This window comes from Rousettus aegyptiacus, unplaced genomic scaffold, assembly GCF_014176215.1.
Source record: "Rousettus aegyptiacus isolate mRouAeg1 unplaced genomic scaffold, mRouAeg1.p scaffold_m13_p_9, whole genome shotgun sequence".
Taxonomy (NCBI): Eukaryota; Metazoa; Chordata; class Mammalia; order Chiroptera; family Pteropodidae; genus Rousettus; species Rousettus aegyptiacus.
The window spans coordinates 320187-342566 of record NW_023416312.1 but is presented as its reverse complement, the minus strand read 5'-3'; the positions used below and the strand labels follow the sequence as shown (position 1 = coordinate 342566).

Genomic DNA, 22380 nt, shown 5'->3' with positions numbered 1-22380 from the left:
TGTAACTAGAAAAAAGAAACATTTGGAGTCACTTTATACCTAAAGGATGCTTCTTGGCCCACTTGAGGAATGTTATATTTGTCTGAAATTATTTTTGCTTGATCTAGGAAAAATTATATCAGTTTTCTGTTGCCATGTAAAAATGTTTCCAAAACTTAGCAGCTTAAAACAATACCCATTTATTATTTCACAGTTTCCATAGGTCAGGATTCTGGGCATGATTTAACTGGATCCTCTTCTTAGGGTCCATAAGGCTGAAGGTAATGTGTTGACTGGTCCACATTCACATATGGAGATCCAATTAAGGAAGAGTCCATTTCATAGCCCCCTCAGGTTGTTGTCAGAATTCCATTAGAGTTGTAAAATTCAAAGCCAGAAAGAACAAAGAGAGAGGGGGCGGGGCAGAGACAGAGACAGACAGACAGACAGACAGACAGAGACTTTGCTACTTCCAGTATTTCACCTCTAAAGCCTCCTTTAAAGGAATCATCTGATTAGGTCAGACCCACCCAGAATGATTATTCCTTTTGATTAACTCAAAGTCAGCTGAATAGGGATCTTAGTTACACCTGCAGACTCCCTTCACCTTTGCCACATAATGTAATATCACAGAATGGTAAAGGTGATAAGACCTTTGTCTTTTCCCATATTCCATTCATTGGAAGCAGGTCACAGGTCCTGTCTACACACTCAAGGAGAGAGGATTACACTAAGTTATGAATAGTGTGGAGTGGAAATCATAGGGGCCACCCAAGTGTGTGTCCACCACATATGGTTATGTCTCTCCTAAAATTTCTTGAGTTAAATTATCATGGCATTGGGACCTGGACTGATGGGCCTTGTATCAGTTGACTTTTGCTAAACAACTGCAGAACCTAAGTACCACAGAACAATAAACATTTATGACTTGTGCATCTGGAACCAGCTGGGGTTCAGCTGGGGGTTCCTGCAGATCTTGGTTAGGCTCCCCCACACATCAGGCTGACAGTTGGGGCCACCCAACTACTGTATAGCTCTCTCCTGCAGTAGCTCAAGCATCATGTGTACATGTTAGCTGACATGCTGTTGGCCAAGCAACCCCTGTGGGGAAGCCCAGAGTCAGAATGAGAGAGCCTACAAGATTACATGGCAGAGGGAGTGGATACAGGGAGGGGTAAGGAAGTGGAGCCAGAAGGCCATCTACCCTAGAACCCTAACTCAATACCAGTTTTTCACTCCATCCCCAAATCTAAAGGAAGGTATCTGTTGCTTAAAACTTAGAGTTTCTCAAGTGGCTAAATGTAACTAACTTGATGTCCATGCTGTTGGCATGGAAAATAATACCAAAACAAGATGCATAAATGGAATAAATGAGAAAAGGCCGTGCCTACAGCAATCTAACAATAGCCTCACCACTGGGCATCATGAGCTCAGAGCTTTATACTGGGCGATTCCAGACAAGGTATTTTGTTCTCAGAAAACAGTTGCTACAAGAAAAATAAGTGCAAAAGGCTTAATAAAGATTATGGATCTGCTTTATTTAATGCACAGATACCAGAAAGGCTGTTCTCTCAGGACAGATGGGAAACAGTGAAACTACAGGTGCTCATCTAACTGGAGTGCTCTCATCGGCCTGCTAATACTGGGATTTGTTCATTTCTTTAATGTCCATCAAACCAGTGTAATAATGACCTGATGCCTACAGGATCAAGTTACAACAAAGAATTTAGAGGAAAATGATAACTGAAATGCAAGCATTTTCTAAGTGTTTTTTTCTTAAATATCATACAAATTTGTAGCCACTGAGGGAGACCTGAATTTGAATCCCAACTTTGGACCTCACTAGCTCTATAAACTTGGGGCAAATTTTTTAACATCGCCCGAATCTGTTTTCTCATCTGTAAGAAGAGGTAATGTTTTAACCTCACATTTAAGGCCTTAGCTTTGTGATTGCCACAGTGGTAGAACATGGATATTTAAAATTATTACTCCTACAAAAATATTGACTGTACTCACCCATCGCGGCATTTTCTAAAGGCTGATATTTTTTGGCATAAAGGTCAATCATGGAATTTGCCAGGATCATCTACATAGCATTTTACACAATCTTCATGAGAAAGGCTTCCTCGAATGTTGTTTGTCCATCTGTCCCACCATTTGGAGGAATATCCTTTGCAGATCTTATATTGAATGATAAGATCTAGTAGTAAAACTCTACGGCAAATTAGAAGATGTAATGCTCAAACACTGGCTCAGTCCTTATGCCACTAGAAAATCTTCTGCTGTCTCTAGTTCACGGTTCCTTCACTTGTCATAATAAATTCTAATTAATTGCCCTCAACTGACTTTAGTGAAGGAGAATTACATAATATCTATGGAGCTTTGTAATCTTGTAAAAAGGTTCCCACTAATCAAATTCATACATTCATATGCAAAATTAATGACATTACAAATTTGTTATTTTCCATTTTTATTAATAGACTCATGATTACAGATGTTAATGAATTACTTATTAACAAATAGATCTGTATTTAATTTTACAGTGTTTTCTCTTTTTTTCCAAAACTACTTTTAATGCATCATTTAAAATCTTAAATTGGGGACTTTTCCCAGCAGCTTATTTTTATTAGTAGTAAAAGTCAAAAGATTTCATTTCTTCAAGCCTTCATGGCAAAGAAGTTATCTGTATTTAATTTATTTAGTCATTCTGAAAACATTCATGAAAGGTATTAAACATATACTCTTTACAGAGAAGAAGGAAAAGAATATTCACTGTTGATCTCTCCAATCTGTTAGACGAAGGACGTTAGAAGCTAGTGTGCAGCCTCTTGGAAGGGTGTCCATATTGCATAATGTTTCATACATAATGTTTTACGGCAAGATGACAGTTGTTATACAAGACTGTAATCCCAAATGTAATTAGGATCTTGTAATCCTGATGGCACTATGTAGGGAAGTGCTTCTGACCCATCGTGAATGAGAAAAAAAAAACTATACAAAATTAAAAACCTCAACTAAGTTTCATTATGGTCTAATTATCTTCCAAGTTCCATTGTCATTTTAATACTTTGAGCTGGGTTGGAGAAGGTGAATGTTGGACTACCCTTAAAGATGATTGAAAATTAATTTGGAGAAAAGTGAAGTTCAGTCAAGATAGTTAGTGGGTGTTTCATAAAGAGATGAATAAAACCTGGTCAATAGTCCTGACACAGTGGGATATCGAGGCAGAAAAGTCTGTACTTGGCGCCATATGCAAGAAGTTAAGTGGTATTGGCATGAGACCAACACTAGCAACGCAATAATGGTGCACTCCAAGGCACCCCACTTACTCCAGCCCCCAAAAGAAAAAGGTCGATGTTGCTTTCTTGGCATTTTTAATCAACTTCTCAATTGTTATCCTGGCAATAGTAATAATATAAAGTTAAACCTAAATAGTAATTGTTATTCGTATTCATGGAAATAGATTGTCCCCGTATAAAGCTATCCAGTCAAATTATACTACTTCATAAACGTTTTGTTCTTTTAATATTCAAGGAAAAAATTAGTGACCTCTTCAAAATAATCAGGATAGTCAGGGTCCCTTTTTTGTTTGGAAAAAGTTCCTGTAACATTAAGTCTTTTTTGTGGGGTTAGGACTGGATCGTAGGCCAAGTTGTAGTTTGCAGCAATTCCAGACATCTGCTTTATGATGTTTCTGAAAGCATTCCCCACCATATTAAACCTAGCTTTTGGGTTGTACAGTGATGTAAAGTTAATTGAAACATTTTTACATTTGCTTTCTTTGACCAGAATAGTCATTTTACTGTAACATATGCAATTAAACAGGAACAGTGTAAACACAGTGACATCGATAGGATTCTCATTGATTCTACTGAATGCTGCTGTTGTTTTCATTCATGCCTGACTGCTGTGGACAAAGAAGGTCTAAGAATATGAGTGGATTATCCTAGGCACTAGAAAAGCTCATTGTTTTTGTTTTATTACTATTGTAATATTATTAAATATCTAAAGGGAGTTACAGGATTCTTGAGGCCCAGAGTTCAAAATGACCCTTTGGTTTGCATCGAAATCTGCTGTTTGGCTGTGGCACTATCTAGAAGCATTGAGTTTATCACAGCTATGTTCTAGGAGAAGGGAAGGTGAGAAATTATCACAAGTGAAATGTAGTAGGGGGAGTCCCATGTTACTAAACTATTTGTGGATGTTCTCCTCGGTCTGACACAGGTGAGAGTTTGTAGGAAAACATAGAGCTGGGGAAATTGGGGGTGAGGTTGGGAGGCGGATGGTGCCTTAATTGCTGTACTATATCTCCAGACATGAACACACACACAATCTTTTCTGTGAGTCTCACATTATTTCCTTCCTTAGTGCTGGCTTTGTCAAATCTGGCAGTCCTCCTGGGTGAAAATGTTCCCAGGTGGAAATGTGAATAGATGATAGACAATTCACGAAGCCAAATATATACAGATATATTTTAAAGACTCACAGAGGTGTGTCTGAAAATACTGTGCAGTCAAGATACGAATCATAAGAGGTAAATTTTCACAATTCACAAAATACTTTTTAGGTTCTTCTCAACTGTGAGACTGCTATAAATAATATTTAACTCGAAAGTTGGACCAAGTATTTAGTAGGTTTCAAAGAGAGACTTCATGGGGTATGAACACCTTGAAATTCTATGCAAATATCTGTGGCCTGGTATGGATATGTGTATATGTGAACTTCTTTCTACAGAAATGTTTTATTAGATTCTCAAAGAGGTGAGGCCAAAGAAAGAATAAGAGACTGCTTCTTGAGAGTATGGTAAGGTATAAGTTGCCTCAAGATCAAAAGAACTAACCCTTTGACTTGCAAATCCCCTGAAAGGGAAGGAAGAGGAAGTGAGTTTTAGCTGCCCTCAGGAAGTGGAGGGCCCAGCCTCTACCAAGAACCAGTGAAGGAAATTTACCAGAGTCAGGAAACTTCATGACAGCCCAGTCACCAGGGAGCCAGGAAGAAGTTCTATTAGAGTGGAGATTGATGGGTGGGAAGAGGAGAGAGGAGAGTCGGGCCCCATACCAGAGAGATGTTTTCAGCATCAGCCAGCTGCAAAACAAGACAGGCTTCCTGCACGTTCTTCCAAGCATCGTCAATTCTCAGCCTGCTCCCCAACCCACATCCTGCAGAATGCAGCCAAACTAGCAGCCCCACTCAACTCTGAAATCAGCCATGCTAGGGATGCAGCTGGTCAAAATCCCTACTGATGCTTTTCTAAGACCCACGCTGGGCCCCGAGCTGCCCACAGGTGCCACTGTCCCAGGGTTCTCCTAGGAACATGCCTCTTGAATCAGTTAACTAAGGCCACACTAATGCTGGATCACAAACAACACCGAGGATCATTTTCTTAGCTCCTCTGTCAGAAGTTGGCTTGGAGTCAGCCAGTCTCTGCTGGCCTTACTCCTGCATTGGCTGGACGGTAGAGCTATTCCCTGCATCTCTTGACCTATCGGTATGAGCAAGACTATCAGGGGAATGTTCTCCCAACGGCAATGGCAGAGGCACAAGAGGGCAGCCGACACTCTCAAGGCCTTGTAATGCCTGCTCTTGCAACTGCCACACCGCCATTTCGACCTCATTCTGTTGGCCAGAGCAAGTCACGTGACCATCCAAAGCCATGCAATAAGGGCATTTGTTCCATCTCTTTCAAGAGAGCAACTGCCAAGTCACTTAGACCTGGTCCAGGGGCGGGGCGAGGAATTAGAAGCAACGATGCAATCCGCTATGTCTATATTAGTTAAGTCAACTCCTCATATATGACTAGAGTTTTTTCTCACCTTCCGTGAATCTCAGAATTGATAAGATCGAAAAATTTAATGGTCACCATGATGAGAATGAGGGTAGGGGTGTAGGGGGAGGAATCAGTGGTTACTTGCTGCTTTCTTCTCATCCCCTGCAGCACCTAATACCACATCATGCGCATAACCCAAGCGTAAGATCCTGAACAGAACTCCTTTTACTGCTCCTATTCATACTGAATAGAATTTGCAGGATAATCATCGTAAGTGGTTTTTCCACGTAGAGCGCACAACAGGAAAATATAATAATAAATACAGGTTGACCTCCTTCTGGAGGCAAGACACTGAGCATTCAAGTTTATTGGCTATGTCCCTAAGAAATGACAAAGAACTCTACTTATTATGGTTGAAATAACCTAAAATTATGCCGGCGTTGCCCCTTGCTTGCGCCAAAGAACGGCACCTTGTCTGGTTTGCCTCGCAGGTCTGTGTAACTCGGCCGATAGCTGGATGATCGTGCCCAACATCAAACAGAACCACTACACCGTGCACGGTCTGCAGAGTGGCACCAAGTACATCTTCGTGGTCAAGGCCATCAACCAGGCGGGCAGCCGCAGCAGCGAGCCCGGGAAGTTGAAGACAAACAGTAAGTGCCGGGAGCTCAGCAGAGCTGTCATCTCTCATCTGCTCTCCTTCTGGCTACCTCTGTCCCCCTTCCTTCTTCTTTCCTCTGTCTCAGGCATCGCTGACAGCCGCAAACAAGCAAGTACAGAACCAGTGAGGAGTAGTGGATTTTGCATCCGCTATTGCTGTCTTCCAAAACTGACTCTACCCTTTAACGACTCTGAGACCGTGAATCTCTCTGCGCTTCAGCCTTCTCAGTTTTAAAATAAAAATCCTAGAAGGGTTCTTGTGAGAGTTAGAACATGTATAGGAAGTCTGACGCATAGTTGAGGCTCTGTAAATGGCAGATAATATTGTTTTCTGTAAGAGATTAGCAAATTAATAACTTTTGTCGGTTCTTTATTTTACTAGGTCTGTGGTTCTCGGTTGGGGATGATTCTTCTCCTCCCCCCGCCCTCAGGGGACATTTAGCAGTATCTAGAGACAGTTTTTGGTTGTCACAACTGAGGTGGAAGCTACTGGCAGCTAGTGGGTGGAGGCCAAGGATGATGGGAAGCATCCCATAATACACAGGATACCCCCACAACAAAGAATGATCTGGCTTACACAAACGTCTTATAACATTGTCATCTCTCTCTCTCTGTCTCTGCCCACATGTGTTTTGTTTTATCCTCTTTTTATATCTTTTTGATCTAGAAATATGTTATCTAACATGGTATTTCTTTGCATAAGACCTCCCAAGAAAAAGCAAATTGGAGTGTGTTGATGTAGTGCCTTGTTATAGGGTTGCTGGCCGGTCGACAGGAACAATTTACTGTTTTTCAGAAGGACTCTCATTTAACCCAAATCCTTGATTTCAAATAACTCTGTTCGACTTCTAATATATGTGTTTAAGACACAGGCTTTTAACTATTAAGCTAATTTCTCCTCTCGATGTTTCTGCTGGTAAAGAAGGAAACATTTTTAGAGATTAAGTAGGAAAAAAAATGAATAAATACATACACTGGGGTTAGTTCTGTAGAATATATCTTTGAGACATGTCATGACTTTCGAAAATCTGATTCTGAAAATATGTCGTTTTTCATGTTAAAATAAACAGTCCTTTTTCTCTTCCCTTTTTTGTTTTATAAACTTGTTTCCAGGCCAACCTTTTAAACTGGACCCCAAATCTGCACATCGAAAGCTAAAGGTGTCCCATGATAACTTGACAGTAGAACGTGACGAGTCATCATCCAAGAAGAGTCACACACCTGAACGCTTCACCAGCCAAGGGAGCTACGGCGTAGCTGGAAACGTGTTCATTGATAGTGGCCGCCATTACTGGGAAGTGGTCATAAGTGGAAGCACATGGTAGGCAATTCTGTCTATTGTCCCCAGTCATAAAAAGGCACATCTGTTTCTGTACTTTGTCAGAGCATCAACCCATACCAGGATCCATCTTGAAGAATAGTAGACAGAAAAACGTTATCAGTCAGCTGTTGCTACAGTAATGCTGCATAACAAACACCTCAAAGCTCAGTGGCCTCAAACAACAGTCATTTATTATTGGACACTAACACCCACATCTGCGAGTCAGCTGATCAAGGCTAATCTCTAGTAGGCTTTGCTTTAAGCCGTAGGTTGGATCTAGGACTATTCTGTATGTCTCTTCATCCTCTTTGGACATGTGGGCTACCCAGGCCTTGTCCTTCTCAAGAAGCCCAAGAGTGCAAGCACAACTATGCAAGCACGCTTCCAGCTTCTGCTTGCATCATGTCTCCTCACTTCTCATTGGCCGGTCACATGGCCGAGCCCAAAGGCAGTGGCGCAAGGAAGTATATTCTTCTCATGGAGGTGAAAGGAAGGAGTGAATGTTTATTCACCAAGCAATTATCTAATCTAGCACTCCACCAGTAAGAAAAATAACTTGTTTTAAGTCCATCCACTTTTTATTTATGGCCAGAATTGCAGCTAAGATGTTCGAGTCCTGGTCCCTGGGAGAGCTAGTGTGCAAACGCTGCTCTTTCATGTCTTAAAACATGAGTCAGCGGACTACAGTGCTTGGGCCAAACCTGGCTGGCTGCCTACTTTTTGTAAATAAAGGTTTATGGGAATACAGTGATGCCCACTCTTTTCCATATTGTCGATATACCTTTGAGCTGCACAGCTGAGCAGTTAAGATGGAATCCAATGGTCCACAAAGCCAAGGTATTAATTCTCTGGCCCTTTGCAGAAAAAGTTTGCCAATATCTACTCTAAAACAGTACTCTTCATCATTTAAAAAAATTAATTTCTGTTACCTTGTATGTTTTGTGATTCTAGACTGGGCCATTTGGTACAAATGCCTGAGAGCTAAGGGCTAAAGTGAAGCAGTGATCACAGAATGAGAATCATTTCAAAAGGTCTGGTAGATCCAGTCCAGTGACTTTAGCCCAGCGGGTTCTCTAAGCCTAAGGGCAAAGGTCAGGGTGCATTCTACATTGGGATTAAGTTTACCTCGCCAAGTTAACCTCACAAAGCTGACTTTGTCTGTTCCACAGCCACAGGGTGCACCCCTTACTCTGGCTGGCTGTATCACAAATATCTGCTTGCTGTTGTTCAAAATGGGAGCTATTTTGTTTTTCTTTAACCAGCCTTCATTTAGCCACAACCATGTGCCAGGCACTGGTCTGAGCATTTTACAAATGTTAACTCATTTATTCATCCTGAGAACCCTGTAGAGGGAGGTGCGAGTATCCCATTTTACAGGTGGGAGGACTGGAGCGCACACCCAAGGGCACAAGGTCACAAAGTTTATAGGTAGCATAGTTAGGAGGTCTGCAATCAGGGTGCAAGCTTTTACCCAAGAGTCTACAAACCTTGTCTGCACACGGCCAGAGAGCCAATATTTCTGCTTTTGCAGGTCAGGCGATTTTCATTGCAACTACTCAGCTCTACTTGTAATGAGAAAACAGCTATAGACCATACATCCATGAGTGGGTATGGCTGTGCATCTGTGAAACTTCATTTATAAAAATGAGCAGAGGGCTAGATTTCGTTATAGTTTGTTGATCCAGGCTCTTAACCTGTATGCTCTATTTTCAGAACTTTCTAGTTATTCTTTAGGTCTTACAGTGATGTACTTAGTGGCTAATAGCTTAATCCTTGCTTTAAAAAAACTTTAAAACTGCATGATTTGAAAATGACAGGTATGATAACAGTGTTATCTTTGACATAAGGATACGGAAACACTTTTTATTTATTAAAAAACCTTTCAATTCAATTTTATGTAAATAATGCATTGCATCTAAGTCCTTTGTAGTATTGGTTGGTACAAATCAACTGAAATCTGAAGTGAAATCACAAGCTTGGCTGTCTCATTTTCCCAACAGTGGTATCTATATTAGCCAACCAAGTAGGCTTTGTTCTATTGTGATCCTCACAATTCTCTTTGCCCAGAACCTTTTTCTGTTCCAACGTCCCGCCAGAGGATGGAGAACAAATCCTTCCTCCCCACTCAGCTCTGGGCCAGACTGGTATTTACAGTTTTTAACTACACTGAGGCAAGATAAAAGCCCAAAGGAAAATACAATGAATTTTTACAGGTGCAAAAGAACAAACATTTCTAGTTAATTAACGTGCTGTATTAATCTGGGATGCAATCCAGTGTCTAAATAATTACAACCCCATTAATAATTATTTATGATAAATGATACCTGATCATTATGATCTCATTCCCATTGATGAATGGAACAGGAAATTCTACCAGGCTACCTCTGTTATATAAACACAGATCAGCATTACCTTGAAAATACCCTCCAGATGTCAAAACCAACTCATGGGGTGGGGGGAGAATAATTTAAAAATTAATTGCCACACTTTGGCTTTTTAGAAACCTGATTGTGTCAATTTCAGAAAAAATTCTCATGTAGAACGTACTTTAACATTTCCTGGGAGGTGTTACCGAGGAAGGGGTGACCCCTGTGGTCAAAAGCCTGTGACGCCTTGATCTGCAATAGCTAATGATAACATATATTTTCTTGTGAAATATAGCCTTGACTTGAACATGTATGATATGATGCATACAATAGGGCAGGTTAACGTTGTTCTGAGAAACATCATTTTTATACTTTTTTAATTCTCTGAGTCTCATTGCAACTTAATGCAACATTACCTTCTGCCTGCACCTTTCGAGTTCAATAGAAATATGTGCATAGTTTTACAGATTGATGATAATATAATGGTATTTTCTTTTGCTTAATGGACTATACACTTAGTTATTTTCTTACTCTCTAATGCTTTTAATGTGCACTGGGTATTTTATGAAATGGTGTTAACTAAACACGAGTTCTCCCAAAGATCACTAGGGCAGAAGTCAAGGGGAAAGGGGCAAGATCCTGGATTTTGCTCCTAATTTTAACCTTCTCTGTGTTTTCCCATTTGCTGAATGAAGTCAGTCATATCTGCAGCAGCTGCTTCGTAGGGGTTTCAGTTAAGGTTCAAATGAGAAATAAAATTCTTTCATAAAAATGATGCGCAGCAACAAGAAGGAAACAATACAGACGTATAGCTATTTTATGGTGCAAATGCAGGTTCCAAATTGTCTGAAAAATGGAAATGATGTCTATCAAGCCACAGAGATGGTCTGTGGGGAAGATACTTAAAATCGCAAAAAAAAAAAGGAAAAATAAAACCCTTTCCAAAGTGTCTCAGTTAGGGTTTGGCTTTAAAACAGAAGCTATTCTAGGTACTCCAAGGATGAGGAGAACCAGAGCCTTACCGGAGCCCAGGAAGGGCTGGGGGCACAAATCAGGGAGCCTGTTGCTCTAGTCCATGAAGCCTGCACGAGCGATGGGTGCTGGATACCCACAGCCCAGAGGCCACTGTGCCTAGCAGCTCACTCAGAAGCTTCCGCAAGCCTCACCTCTGCTGTCTGCTAACTGGAAAAGAGTGTTTCCCTTCCCCTTAGAATTTCTAGATCTTGTGCAAGGGCTTCACAATGGCAGAAGCTGAACCAGAGTCCTACTGGAAAGAAGATTCTGGAAAATGCAGCCCTGGATTCTCTTTGTGATCTAGGGCAGGATTTATGAGAGGGAAGAGAGGAGGTCGAATTGATGGCAGAGAGGTTGGCACACTGAGCTTAATGGATTACCAATTCCATTCTTTTTTTTTAATTCAGTGATGGCCTGTTATATTCATTTTTTTTAACATACCACTCTTAACGTGATTATATTAAAAACCCAGCACGTGACTTTTTAAAAGAATGTCATTTTATCAAAGAACAATGAAGTTTTTATCTCTGCATTGAGTAAGGTACCATATGTCAATATCTAGTTTGACTGGTTTATGCCATAACATATTAAAAGGTGAACTCCGAATTGTTTGCTATTTATTAAAAAGAATGGGTTTTGCTTATCTGAATAAATGTGAAATACTACAAATATTATGGAGGCATACCTCAGTGAGGTAAAAAGAGATTAAGAAGCTTAGAACACTGTAAAGAATTCTTAACATTTTTTTGAGCCCTGAGAGAACATTTAGAATAACCAGGATATCCATCTGCTCAAAGACATTGAGAATTTTTAAAAGCGTAGTAGGAAATATAATCCAGAAGGAGTCTTGGCAGTGATAAATTACACAATTTCTGGTGAGGGGAAGCATTAGAGGGTGTTGCTTGTGGCCTTTGGAATCATCCTAGGTTTGAATTTTGATTCTCTTATTTATTAGTAATGTGTCATTGGGCAAAAATAATAAAATAACAGGTACTGAATATTCCGTGCCAGCTCTCGTGCCCAGGACTTTACATGTATTCTTTCTTTTACTCCTCAAAATAACCCTCAGAGATGGAGACTATCATCGTCCCTGTGCTACAGATGAGAAAACTCAGGCCGGGGGATGGCAAGGAACTTATTGTCATAAATGAAAGTTATTCTCCATGCTTGCCTTTTGCAAAGTACAGTTGAAGTTGTGGAAAATGACAGATGTGGCATCCGTTAAAAAAAAAATCAAAGGAAGTCCAAAGGAGAGGTCTAGGGTGATGCTGTTCATATAGACATGGGCCCCGTGCAGCTCTTTAAATACTTGAATTCATTAAAATTAGGTCAATTTAAAATTCAGTTTCTCATTCTCGGCAGCCACAGTTCAGGTGCCTAGTGGCCGCACGTGGCTCGTGGCTCCCGTATTGAACAGAGAAGAGCATCACAGGAAGTTCTATTGGGCAGCACTGGCCTAGGCCTAGAGAATTCATCGTGTGGGTCTTTGTGAGGGGTAGAAAGAAAGGCAGCGAAACGCAAAGTTCGAATCCTCTTGTGATGTCTGAGCTGAAAACAGGAATGCGGGTGAACACAAGGGCCCCTTTCCGCCCGCTGTATGTTTGGGAGGGAAGAAGATGAGGAATACACGTGTCAGGGCTCTTGCCAAGCTGTCACTGAAGGAGAATGAACAGGGACAACAGGGGATCATGTTCTCATGACCCCTGAGGACCAGAGAAAGGGTTTCACGTACATATGCAACATGTTCATTGTTTTCGTCACCGTGCTTTGCTTTCTGCAGGTACGCCATTGGCCTTGCGTACAAATCAGCCCCAAAGCACGAGTGGATCGGGAAGAACTCTGCTTCCTGGGCGCTGTGCCGCTGTCACAATAACTGGGTGGTGAGACACAACAGCAAGGAAATCCCCATCGAGCCGGCCCCCCACCTTCGGCGCGTCGGCATCCTGCTGGACTATGATAACGGCTCCGTCGCTTTCTACGATGCTTTGAACTCCATCCACCTCTACACCTTCGACATCACGTTCTCGCAGCCCGTGTGCCCCACCTTCACCGTGTGGAACAAATGTTTGACCATTATAACCGGTCTGCCCATCCCAGACCACCTGGACTGCACGGAACAGCTGCCGTGAAAACCTAACCACATGGAACTGCTTTCTAGGGAATAGAAAGGGTCGTGGCCATCATTTTAGGGGACGGAAAGCACAAGCTTCCAGAGTGTGATTAAATCTCTCCAAAAGGTGTCCAGATCTCAGCTAAGATAGGACTCGAAACAGGTGATTCCCCGCTCTCCCTTTTACTGTGTTTTGTATCAAGTACAGGCTTTAATAATTTCTTCAATTTTTTTTGTATTTACAGGAAAATTTATAGATTATTTATAAAAGAAACATAACCAGGATTACAACTCTTAGGAATTCTTCGGTTTTGCACAAAAAGAGGCCCATACATTTATCAGCTTTTTACAAACTTTATTTCATCACAGTCTATAACAGCGCAAACAGAATATGCAACTACTTTAAAAATAAAACATAGGGAAGTAAGTGGGCTTTCTTACTCTGCTTTGTTTTCAGGTGTTTTAACTGTGATGTCCACAGGCTTTTATTGGATCAGCTAAAATGGAGAGCGAAGAGAGAGTGGAAAGAATTGATTTTGGAGTTTGGAATCTGCCTTAGCTAAATCTTTAATTACCCTGTGATGGTTGATAGAATAATGTTGGAAAGAAACGTTCTGAAACCTTTGGCCATATTCTGCCCTGCTTTTTCCAGGATTAAGGATTCTGGGAGAACATTCTCTGGGAAAAGGAGATTACAGTTGAAAACAGTCACTTTGAATCCTACTGATTATTCCAAATTTCAAGCGGATTTGTGTTTTATCAGGAGTAGGATTCTATTTCATGATAGAAATCCATTTCATGCTTCCTTTTAGTAGTTTCTTTAGGCCTGTGAAATTTCTTGACTATATTTAATAGCTGTTCTCTTCCCCCCACCCACCCACCCACCCAAATCATTTTTCTCTTGTCACGTGGACTGAGGAAATAAACATTTTCTGTCACAAATAGAAGCACCACTGTGGATTGATTTTGCTCTCCAGGACATCAACACATGGCCTTGACCACCACTACCACGTCCAAATATAAGTCACCCAAAAAAACAATATTTATAAGTTGGTAATGACAAGGGATGTTGCATAAAGTACCGTTCACTAGTATACGTGCCTCAAAAGTTGTTATAAACAGACTTTTTATTAAACATCTTGAAGGATGTAGAAATCCCTCTGTATATTCTAGTATAGTTTACCATAGAGTTGTAAGACAAAAAAAAAAAAAAAAACTCTATTCCACGCTGGAACCTGTCAAAAGAACCTGCTAATAGAATATCGGATGAGATTCTTTGCATGCTGATCTGAGACGTCAGAATGGTCCATGAAGTAGGCTTTCTCAAGCAGTCCTTGGGCCAGGAATCTAGCATCGGTTCTGCCTTGACAAAGGGCATGACAGCTACAAATCATTTCATTTGCTACGATACTTATCTGGGCCACAGGGTCGGCTATTTAGACTGAAAAGACTGGTAGATTTAGGCATTATTTTAAGTGATTTTGTTTTAACCAAATCAACCAATTGTTACCCCAAAATCTGTCCATGGACCGGCTATTTCAGCATCACGTTGTGTGATTTCACGTCTGGACTTCATGGGCGGCTTCCTAATGCTTCTGTCCTCTTCGCTGACAGATGTTCACTTTTTTCGTAACAGATAGAGTCTATATATTTACTATATTATTTATACCCAGATGAATATTTTGATAGCTACTTAGGACAATTTCACATTTAAAAGACGGACACTTCAATGAAAACAAACCTTCTCTGGAAACTTAATTTTTTTTTCAATATAAAAATTGTGTGTTTGCCTTCCCTGAATAAACTGAAAGGGTTGTCTCAGTAACTTTTACATACTGTTTTTGGTAGCTGGTTAACGAATATTTTAATGCGATTTGTACATTAACAGGTTTTAAATAAAAGGGTCTAAAACTCAGCTTCTGAGTTTTTTTAAACCATGGTCTCCAGGTACCCATAAATGCTAGTTTGCCTTATAATGTTCATGTAAAGCATTTATCAGAAGGACAATATTTCCATGAGTATAATGTTTTTCAATATAAAGCAGTTACTACTCAAATTTTCACTGCAAGCTGTTTAGGTTATGTTTTGATTATTTTTATAAGGACAAGAGGGATTATGTTATAATTTTGTTATGGAAGTCTCACTCTTTGCTAACTTAAAAAACATTGTGGATAGTAGCAGTCACTATGTCCATGTTGTCATATTTACGAGAAATATGTATATGGTAACAGACCATATTGTTTATTTTCATGACTGTAATGATGTAGGAAAGATTTCCATGTGGATTTTTTTTTAAGTCTAAAAAATATATCGCTATATACATTTGCTACAGTTTAATTCTTTAAAAGGATTGGGGTCATAGTATCTTGTTTTTGAAGTCCTTACTTCACAGGGTAGGAAGAGGTGGTGGTGTCAATTAAATTAATACAACAAAATCGATGCATTGCCAACCAAGGCCGACAGGTCCAACATACGGTTGTGTGAACAGCGCTGTCGCCATCTTGAAATTCTTAATACTTTTTGAACAAAGGGCCTGCATTTTCGTTTTGCACTAGGCCTCGCAAATTACGCAGCCAGTCCTCATAACAAAACTCAGAAACGTGGTACCAGTCTTCTTGGTGGATTCGAATGAAGAAACCCGGATCCAATGTCAAAAGTGGCTGGCCGTATAATTCAAGTAGGAATCTAAATGGATGATGATTATCAGCCTGGGTGAAGATTACAGCTTTAAAAGAAAATGACTTCAAAAACTGACTGCAAATAGCGATGATGGTTTCCGCTGGAGAAGAGGAAAAGGCCAGATGACAAACAGGCATTTTATTATGGTACTGATGTTGACCGTAAACTTCCTGAGGAACTGAACCAGTGCCCTTCGGTGAACGTGGAATCCCATTTTGGCTCCAGGCACATTCGCATTGCCTGCAGAGACACGCATATGTGCTCACATGTGCTTTTGCTGTTAGGAAGTTGATCTATCTGGTCGACCCTTATAGAACGTTAAAGAGAATACAAAGACAATAATGGGGGCAGGAGGATGTTTTTTAAATAGTGCTTCTCCACGAGGGGGCGATTTGGCAATGTCTGGAGTCATTTTTGTTTGTCCCAGCTTGGGAGAGGGCGCTACTGGCATCTAACTGGTAGAGACCAGGGATGCTGCTCAACATTCTACAGTACACAGCACAGTCCCCCGTGACAAAGAATTGTCCGACCCAAAATATCAGTAGTGCCGCAGATAAGAGACAAATTCTTGTTCTTTGGTGGGAGGAGGGGAGGGGGGCATTTAAAAGCGAAACTCTCACAGATATCTTACTTTTCCTGTAATTGAGTCAATGCCTGACATACCAAAAAAAAAGAAAAAAGAAAACAGGACACCAAAACCTTCACTGCAGTGGCTTTTCGCTTTTAAAAATATTTACACAATCATTACAAAATCTGAAATCTGAAAAGCAATCCAAACCAGTGTAAATGGGAGTCCACCGATAAGTGTCATGAAGATCTGGTTGTGATTTGCAGAGTTTGTAAATGAAAAGTCGGTTCTCTATGCTGTTCCTTTCACCTGGACAAATTTAATCCCTGGTACTTGAGTCACGCTGCCAAGCCCTCGCTCAGCCCAGACTGTTCTCTCCATTGCTGTTGCTTTCTGGTTCAAAATAAAATCATTTTTGTGGTTCTGAGGCCCTCTTGTCTCTTTGCCTTTTCATCATCGTGTGTTTTCACATTCATGATTTCCACAAATATTTATCCAACTTTTGCTGTTCTTTTGTACTGCTTTGCAACATATAATCCATTTTCCTTTATGCCTGAAATTTTCCTGTGTCCACCATGCCTCCTCTCTCCATTCAAAATACAGTTACAAGACTCAAAATAGTACCCAGGGATTTTAAAAACACAAGAAAAGAAAGCCTATATGGGAGTAGAGACCTGGAACAGGAATGGCTTGATTTTGAGTCTCACAAGTGGGGTGTAGGAGGGGAGAAAAAGGATGATTTGAGCAGAGGAGCAAGGGTCTTTACAGTGTGGTCTGGAACAGTCCCAGCAGTTGGTCCAAAAATCTCCCCCAACCCCAGCCCTTGGTTCAGAAGACTTGACTTTGTCTTGTTAGCAAGGGAAGCCCTTTCAGTCTAAGTCAGTGCTATGCAGAGTGTGCTCACGGGTCTACAGAGCACCTGAGAGCTTGTTGGAAATGCCACTTACATAGCTCTACCCTGGGCCTGCTTGTCAGAATCTCGGGATTTTGATGCCAGCAAAAGTTTGTGAAGCGCTGCTCTATAGGGCTTCATCCAGTGCCATATCCCATGTGAAAACACACTTAGAGCCTGAAATGTGTTTTCAAGGGAGTCTGCTTTCGAGGCAGCGTGATGGAACGCAGTGATTCCTAGAGCCCATCCTGGAAGTTTGGGGACGAGGTGTAGAGTGCGGCCCAGCACCCTGTGCTTTCTTTAGAAGTGATTCTAAAGTGCAGCCTATGCTGTAGTCACAGGGCTCAGCACCTTTTCTATAAAGGTCGGATAGTAAGTATCAGGGTTTGAAGGCCCTACTGTCTCTGTGGCAACTACTCAACTCTGGGACTGTAGAGGGAAAGAAAGCAGCCGCAGAGCATGTAAATGAATGGGTGCAGCTATGTTCCAATGAAACTTTATGTGCAAAAACATGCATGGGGTTGCATTTGGCTCACGCTATAATTTGCCGACTCCTGCTGTAGCAGAATCAGTACTGGACTGGCGGCCCAAAGCCTTCAGGGTATGCTCTAACTATCCTCTCACTCACTCAGGACTCAGCCATGTCCATCCATGGCTCTGGGCCGCACTGAGCTCTCGGGTCCTTTTAAACTTTGAATTCTGTCAATTGTGAAATCATGGAACTCATGGAGAATTAGTTATAGAGAGCTTAAGACAGAGCCACTCAAAGGTTACTAGAAGATTCTTTCATTGGACAAAGTAGGATGTACCCGTTCTAATGATTAGCTTTACCTCCTTCACAATTTTGACTTGAATCAGTCCTTCTCCCAAGTGACACGTGTGTAAAATATATTTCCTTTCATAAGCGTTTTGAAGTTCATTTAATTTCAACTTTTGAAACTGAACAGACACTGCTGTAATTAATCACTTTTCAAAGTCAACTTGAAGGGCACGTCAGACACTCCAGAGAGTAGCCTACCTTTTTCTTTTAATTTTTAAAAATATAGAAGGAAAATATGTTGAAGAAGGTATTTTCTTTTGATTATAGTAGGAGCATAAAAAAGGGAGAGACATAAAACTTGCCAAATCCTTTTCCCGTGAGTATCGTTCTTACCGTGCAATGCACATTCAAGAACGTCAAATAAAGATGGGGTTGAGGACTTATGGAAAAACTTTTTTTGTAGTTGTCTTGTTGTAATATGGGTGATTTATGAAAAGCAATTCAGGTCTCCCTTTGGATCTTTTTCAGCCATGTTCTCCTAAGAGAATTATAAAAGCATGATTAAATAGGAAGCATAGCAATTAACAAGCAAATATGTCATGGCCGAAAACCAATTACAAATTAGGGAGAGACACAGAAAAAAGATTTAATGAACATTGATTCTTTTGCACGGTCTATTTAATTCTCAAGGCGCAATTTTTGATTATGGTCATTCAAAGCTGTTTGATTTCAGCAAAGTATTTCAGAGAATAAAGCTCATCTCACCCCTTCCATGATCTTATTCTCCCTTCAGCTTCTGCCCTCACCTCCTCTTTCCTGTCAAGCTTCTCAAATGGCTGTTCAAATGTTCTGCTTCTGTTTACTCACCTCTCATTCTACCTCCCCACACCCCACCAGGCATTCACTGTCTTCACTCTACTGAAACAGTGCTCACTGATGTCAAAAATAGTGTCCACATCAGTATATATTCCCAGCAATGTTTTACCTCATCTTGACATACAGCAGTTTCTGAGATGTTGATCACTTCAGTTTGTCTTTAATCTCTCCCTAGGCAACGACATCCATACCATTTCGTTCTTCATCATTTTGCGCAGATGCCTCCCAAACTGATAACCCTGCGTCTAATTTCTCTGCCGAGCTCAGCCCCACATATTGACCTCTTTTGGATACCTAAAGGACACGTCAAATTCAGTATGTCCAAAACTGTGCTCACAGTCTCTCCCCAGAGCCTTGCCCTATCCGACCAGGGTCATGAATCAAAAACCAGAAGTTAATGTTTGATGTTTCTCACCCTCCATGTTCAATCCATCACCAAGCCCTGTTGATTTCATCTCTTAAACATCCCTTTAAGAGATTACTCTTTTCCATGTCTACACACGACCTCCAAGTCCAAGCTTTTTTACATCTCTCACTCTACAGCTGACATAACCTGCTAACTGATCTACCTGTAATTCACATTGCATCTTCTCTTTCTCTTTATCCCTCAAAACAGCCAAAGTAATGTCTAAATTGGATCATGTCACACCATTATTCCCCACTCCCAATCCCCATATGGTGACCTGAAAACTTTCAAAGTTTCCCCTCTGCTTTCCATGAAACTCTTCCACAGTGCCATGGCCTTGTCCCTGCTTATTTCCCCAGCATCATCCTGGACCATACACCCCTTATTCCTTATACTCAGCCTCACCAACTATCCTAGCCATGCTCTGATCTGCCATGGACGTCTGCTTGGACCATTCTTCCCTCACCTTCTTTACCTACCACTAATATTTCAGATTAATTCTCAAGCATCATGTTCTAGAGAGATTTTCCCTGATCTCCCTACCTGGACCAAATTCCCCTAATATCGATTCATAAAGCAATCTATGCTTCCTTCATAATGTTTGTCACAGTTGCAATTTAGTATTTTTTTGTTTAAATTTTGTTTGCCATTTATCTTCCTTTGCCCCCACGGGATTATAATATTTCTAAAGTCTGAAGGTAGGACTAGCTTAGCTCAATATTTGCCACATAGTAGGTACTCAATATTTGGAGTAGAATTCTAAAATTTCTCATTCCTTCTCAGTGGTGGGGTTCTCTCCTTGAACAGACATGTTCTCCAGTACATACTTTGAATTTCCCAGGCAACGGCAGCCCTCCGCTTGGAATTTCGCTTAATGCCTATGTCGCCTGCTTGCTCACCTTGATCTTGGGTCATCAGCTGGGTTCTCCTGCTACGTTTCTTTGTACGGGCTGATTTCTGTTTCCTTCATGACTTCAGAGTCTGTTCCTATTTCCCAGGTCTGTTGCCTTACGATCTCTTTAAATGAACTGATCACATCCACATTTTCCAAAGATACAGCGACTCAAGAACAACTCCAGGCTCATTTATCCTACACTATTTTCAACCTACAGGAAACTCACTTTAAATAACAAAGACATTAGATGAGTTAAAAGTAACAGGATGACAAATGATATAGCATGCAAACACTAATCAAAAGAGAGCTGGAGTAACTATAGTAACAGCAGACAAAGCAGACTTCTAAACAAGGAACATTTCTTGGGAGTTGATTCACTTAATAAATAAAGCATTTCCCTTCACACTTGCTTTCACCCCCAAAAGAATGCAGCGAGAGCACACAGGGCCAGCTGAGGAAAACAGGGTCTGGAGTTGGAAAATTTGGAGCAGGCCTATCCAAAAGGAGATGGCTATGTAGCCTTTCGATTGGGCCCACTGCTTTTTGGAGTCTGTTGTTGGCACCCAATAAGTAAGTCACTGTAGATGATGACAAAGATGAATAGTCTTGGTTTAAATCCCCATGTCAGGCTTTGGGGTGAGTCCATCTTGGTAAGGTCAGGTTCAGAAGCAGGAAGAGACACAGACAAGAATAAATGTCCAGCCGTCACTGTGGAACGATGAGCCCAATCAAGGCTTCTGACCTTTGGCCTCTGGGGAATTGGTCCGCACAGAGAAAGGAGAGGGGAGGGTGTTCAAATGGCAGCATCTGTTATCCGTTGCCTCTTGCCCCCTCCCTGCATTCCAGACCTGGCATTTAGGACATCCTGAAATGGAGAAGGCTGCTGTTGGGGGTATGTTTGAAACCTTCAGATGATTGACTGGAAGCAGAAGGGCCAGGGCGTGAACCCTCAACCCCAGAGTTCACGGGGGCCAACCAGCCTGCAGAGCCCGAGCCCTTGATCCCAGCGGACAGGCAGTTCTCATTAAGCGATGCTGCTGGATTTGGTGCCCAAAACAGAAGGCCGCCTGCTTCCTCCTGAGCTCAGTTTCTAGGCCCTGAAATACATGTCTTTTTAAACTTTTCAAATCAATCCATCTTTTCAGGTAGAATTGTTCAAGCAGGGCTAACATTTGTTGAGCAAAGGATGAGATCACAGTTGTCCTCACATATCTGTGAGTTGTCCTCACACGTTCTCTGGACAAGCCCAGAGAAACCCCACAGGCCTCCCGCGCCCTGCAGGGAACCAGGCCAAACAGATTCTTCTGGACCAACACAGAAGCACCACTCTGGGCTTCTGTCTGAGTGACTTCAGAGAGTGACCGCACATGCTGCGGCAGGCGACTTTCAAAGGCAGCTCCTTCTTCCTGAGGTTTTTGCCCTTAAAACCAGCAAGTCCTCAGGGACAGCTCTGACTGGAGGAAAATCACCACAGCTCATGACAGCATCCGCGACACAAATGTGAACAATTTCCCTTAATGCTGTCGGACATAGCCATCAAAAACATCACCAGACTGGAATGGCCAGGCCCCGTGTTGCAGAAAAATTCCACTGCAGAGACATTGAAATCATGACACCTTTTCAGCTCTGGAAGGAAATGAGATGACTGTGGGTTAAAATGCCCTGGTGAATTGGGTAAAAATGAGGAAGTTGTTCATTCTTGCTAATTCCAGTCTGGGTGTCAAGTTTTCATTTTCGATTTAGGCAGGATATTATAAACTTTGTTTGCTTACGTATTTTAGGTCTAATGAGATTACTGAGAACAATATTCTACCTTTATAGATACACAGGACAGGAAAGCCAGTATCTATTAAATATATTTCCCATAATTACTTTTTCTTTCTCACATCACTTGTTCTGTGCTCAAAGTCCGTCTTTGCTCAGTCTTTTCCCTAGCTGTTCATTATCTAAAGCAGTTCTCCACCTCAGCACTATGGACTTTGGGGTCACATTATGCTTTGTGGCGGGGCTGTCTCAGGTGTTGTAGGATGTTTAGCAGCAGCCCTGGTCTCTACCCACTGGATACCAGTAACATCCCCTTTCCAATT

General features: G+C 41.3%; 1 protein-coding gene across 4 annotated transcripts in view; it reads left to right on the top strand.

Moving 5' to 3' along the window:
- The window catches only part of MID1 (midline 1), a 305290-nt gene extending 288398 nt beyond the window's left edge, over positions 1–16892 (top strand). For all 4 annotated transcript variants that reach the window (XM_016140155.2, XM_036226474.1, XM_016140153.2 and 1 more), the window contains exons 8-10: positions 6238–6399; positions 7520–7727; positions 12888–16892. In XM_016140155.2, the coding sequence (XP_015995641.1) occupies positions 6238–6399; positions 7520–7727; positions 12888–13236 (719 nt within the window). In that variant the 3' untranslated portion in view covers positions 13237–16892. The remainder of the gene's footprint in view (positions 1–6237; positions 6400–7519; positions 7728–12887) is intronic.
- The last annotated feature ends 5488 nt before the right edge of the window (positions 16893–22380 follow it).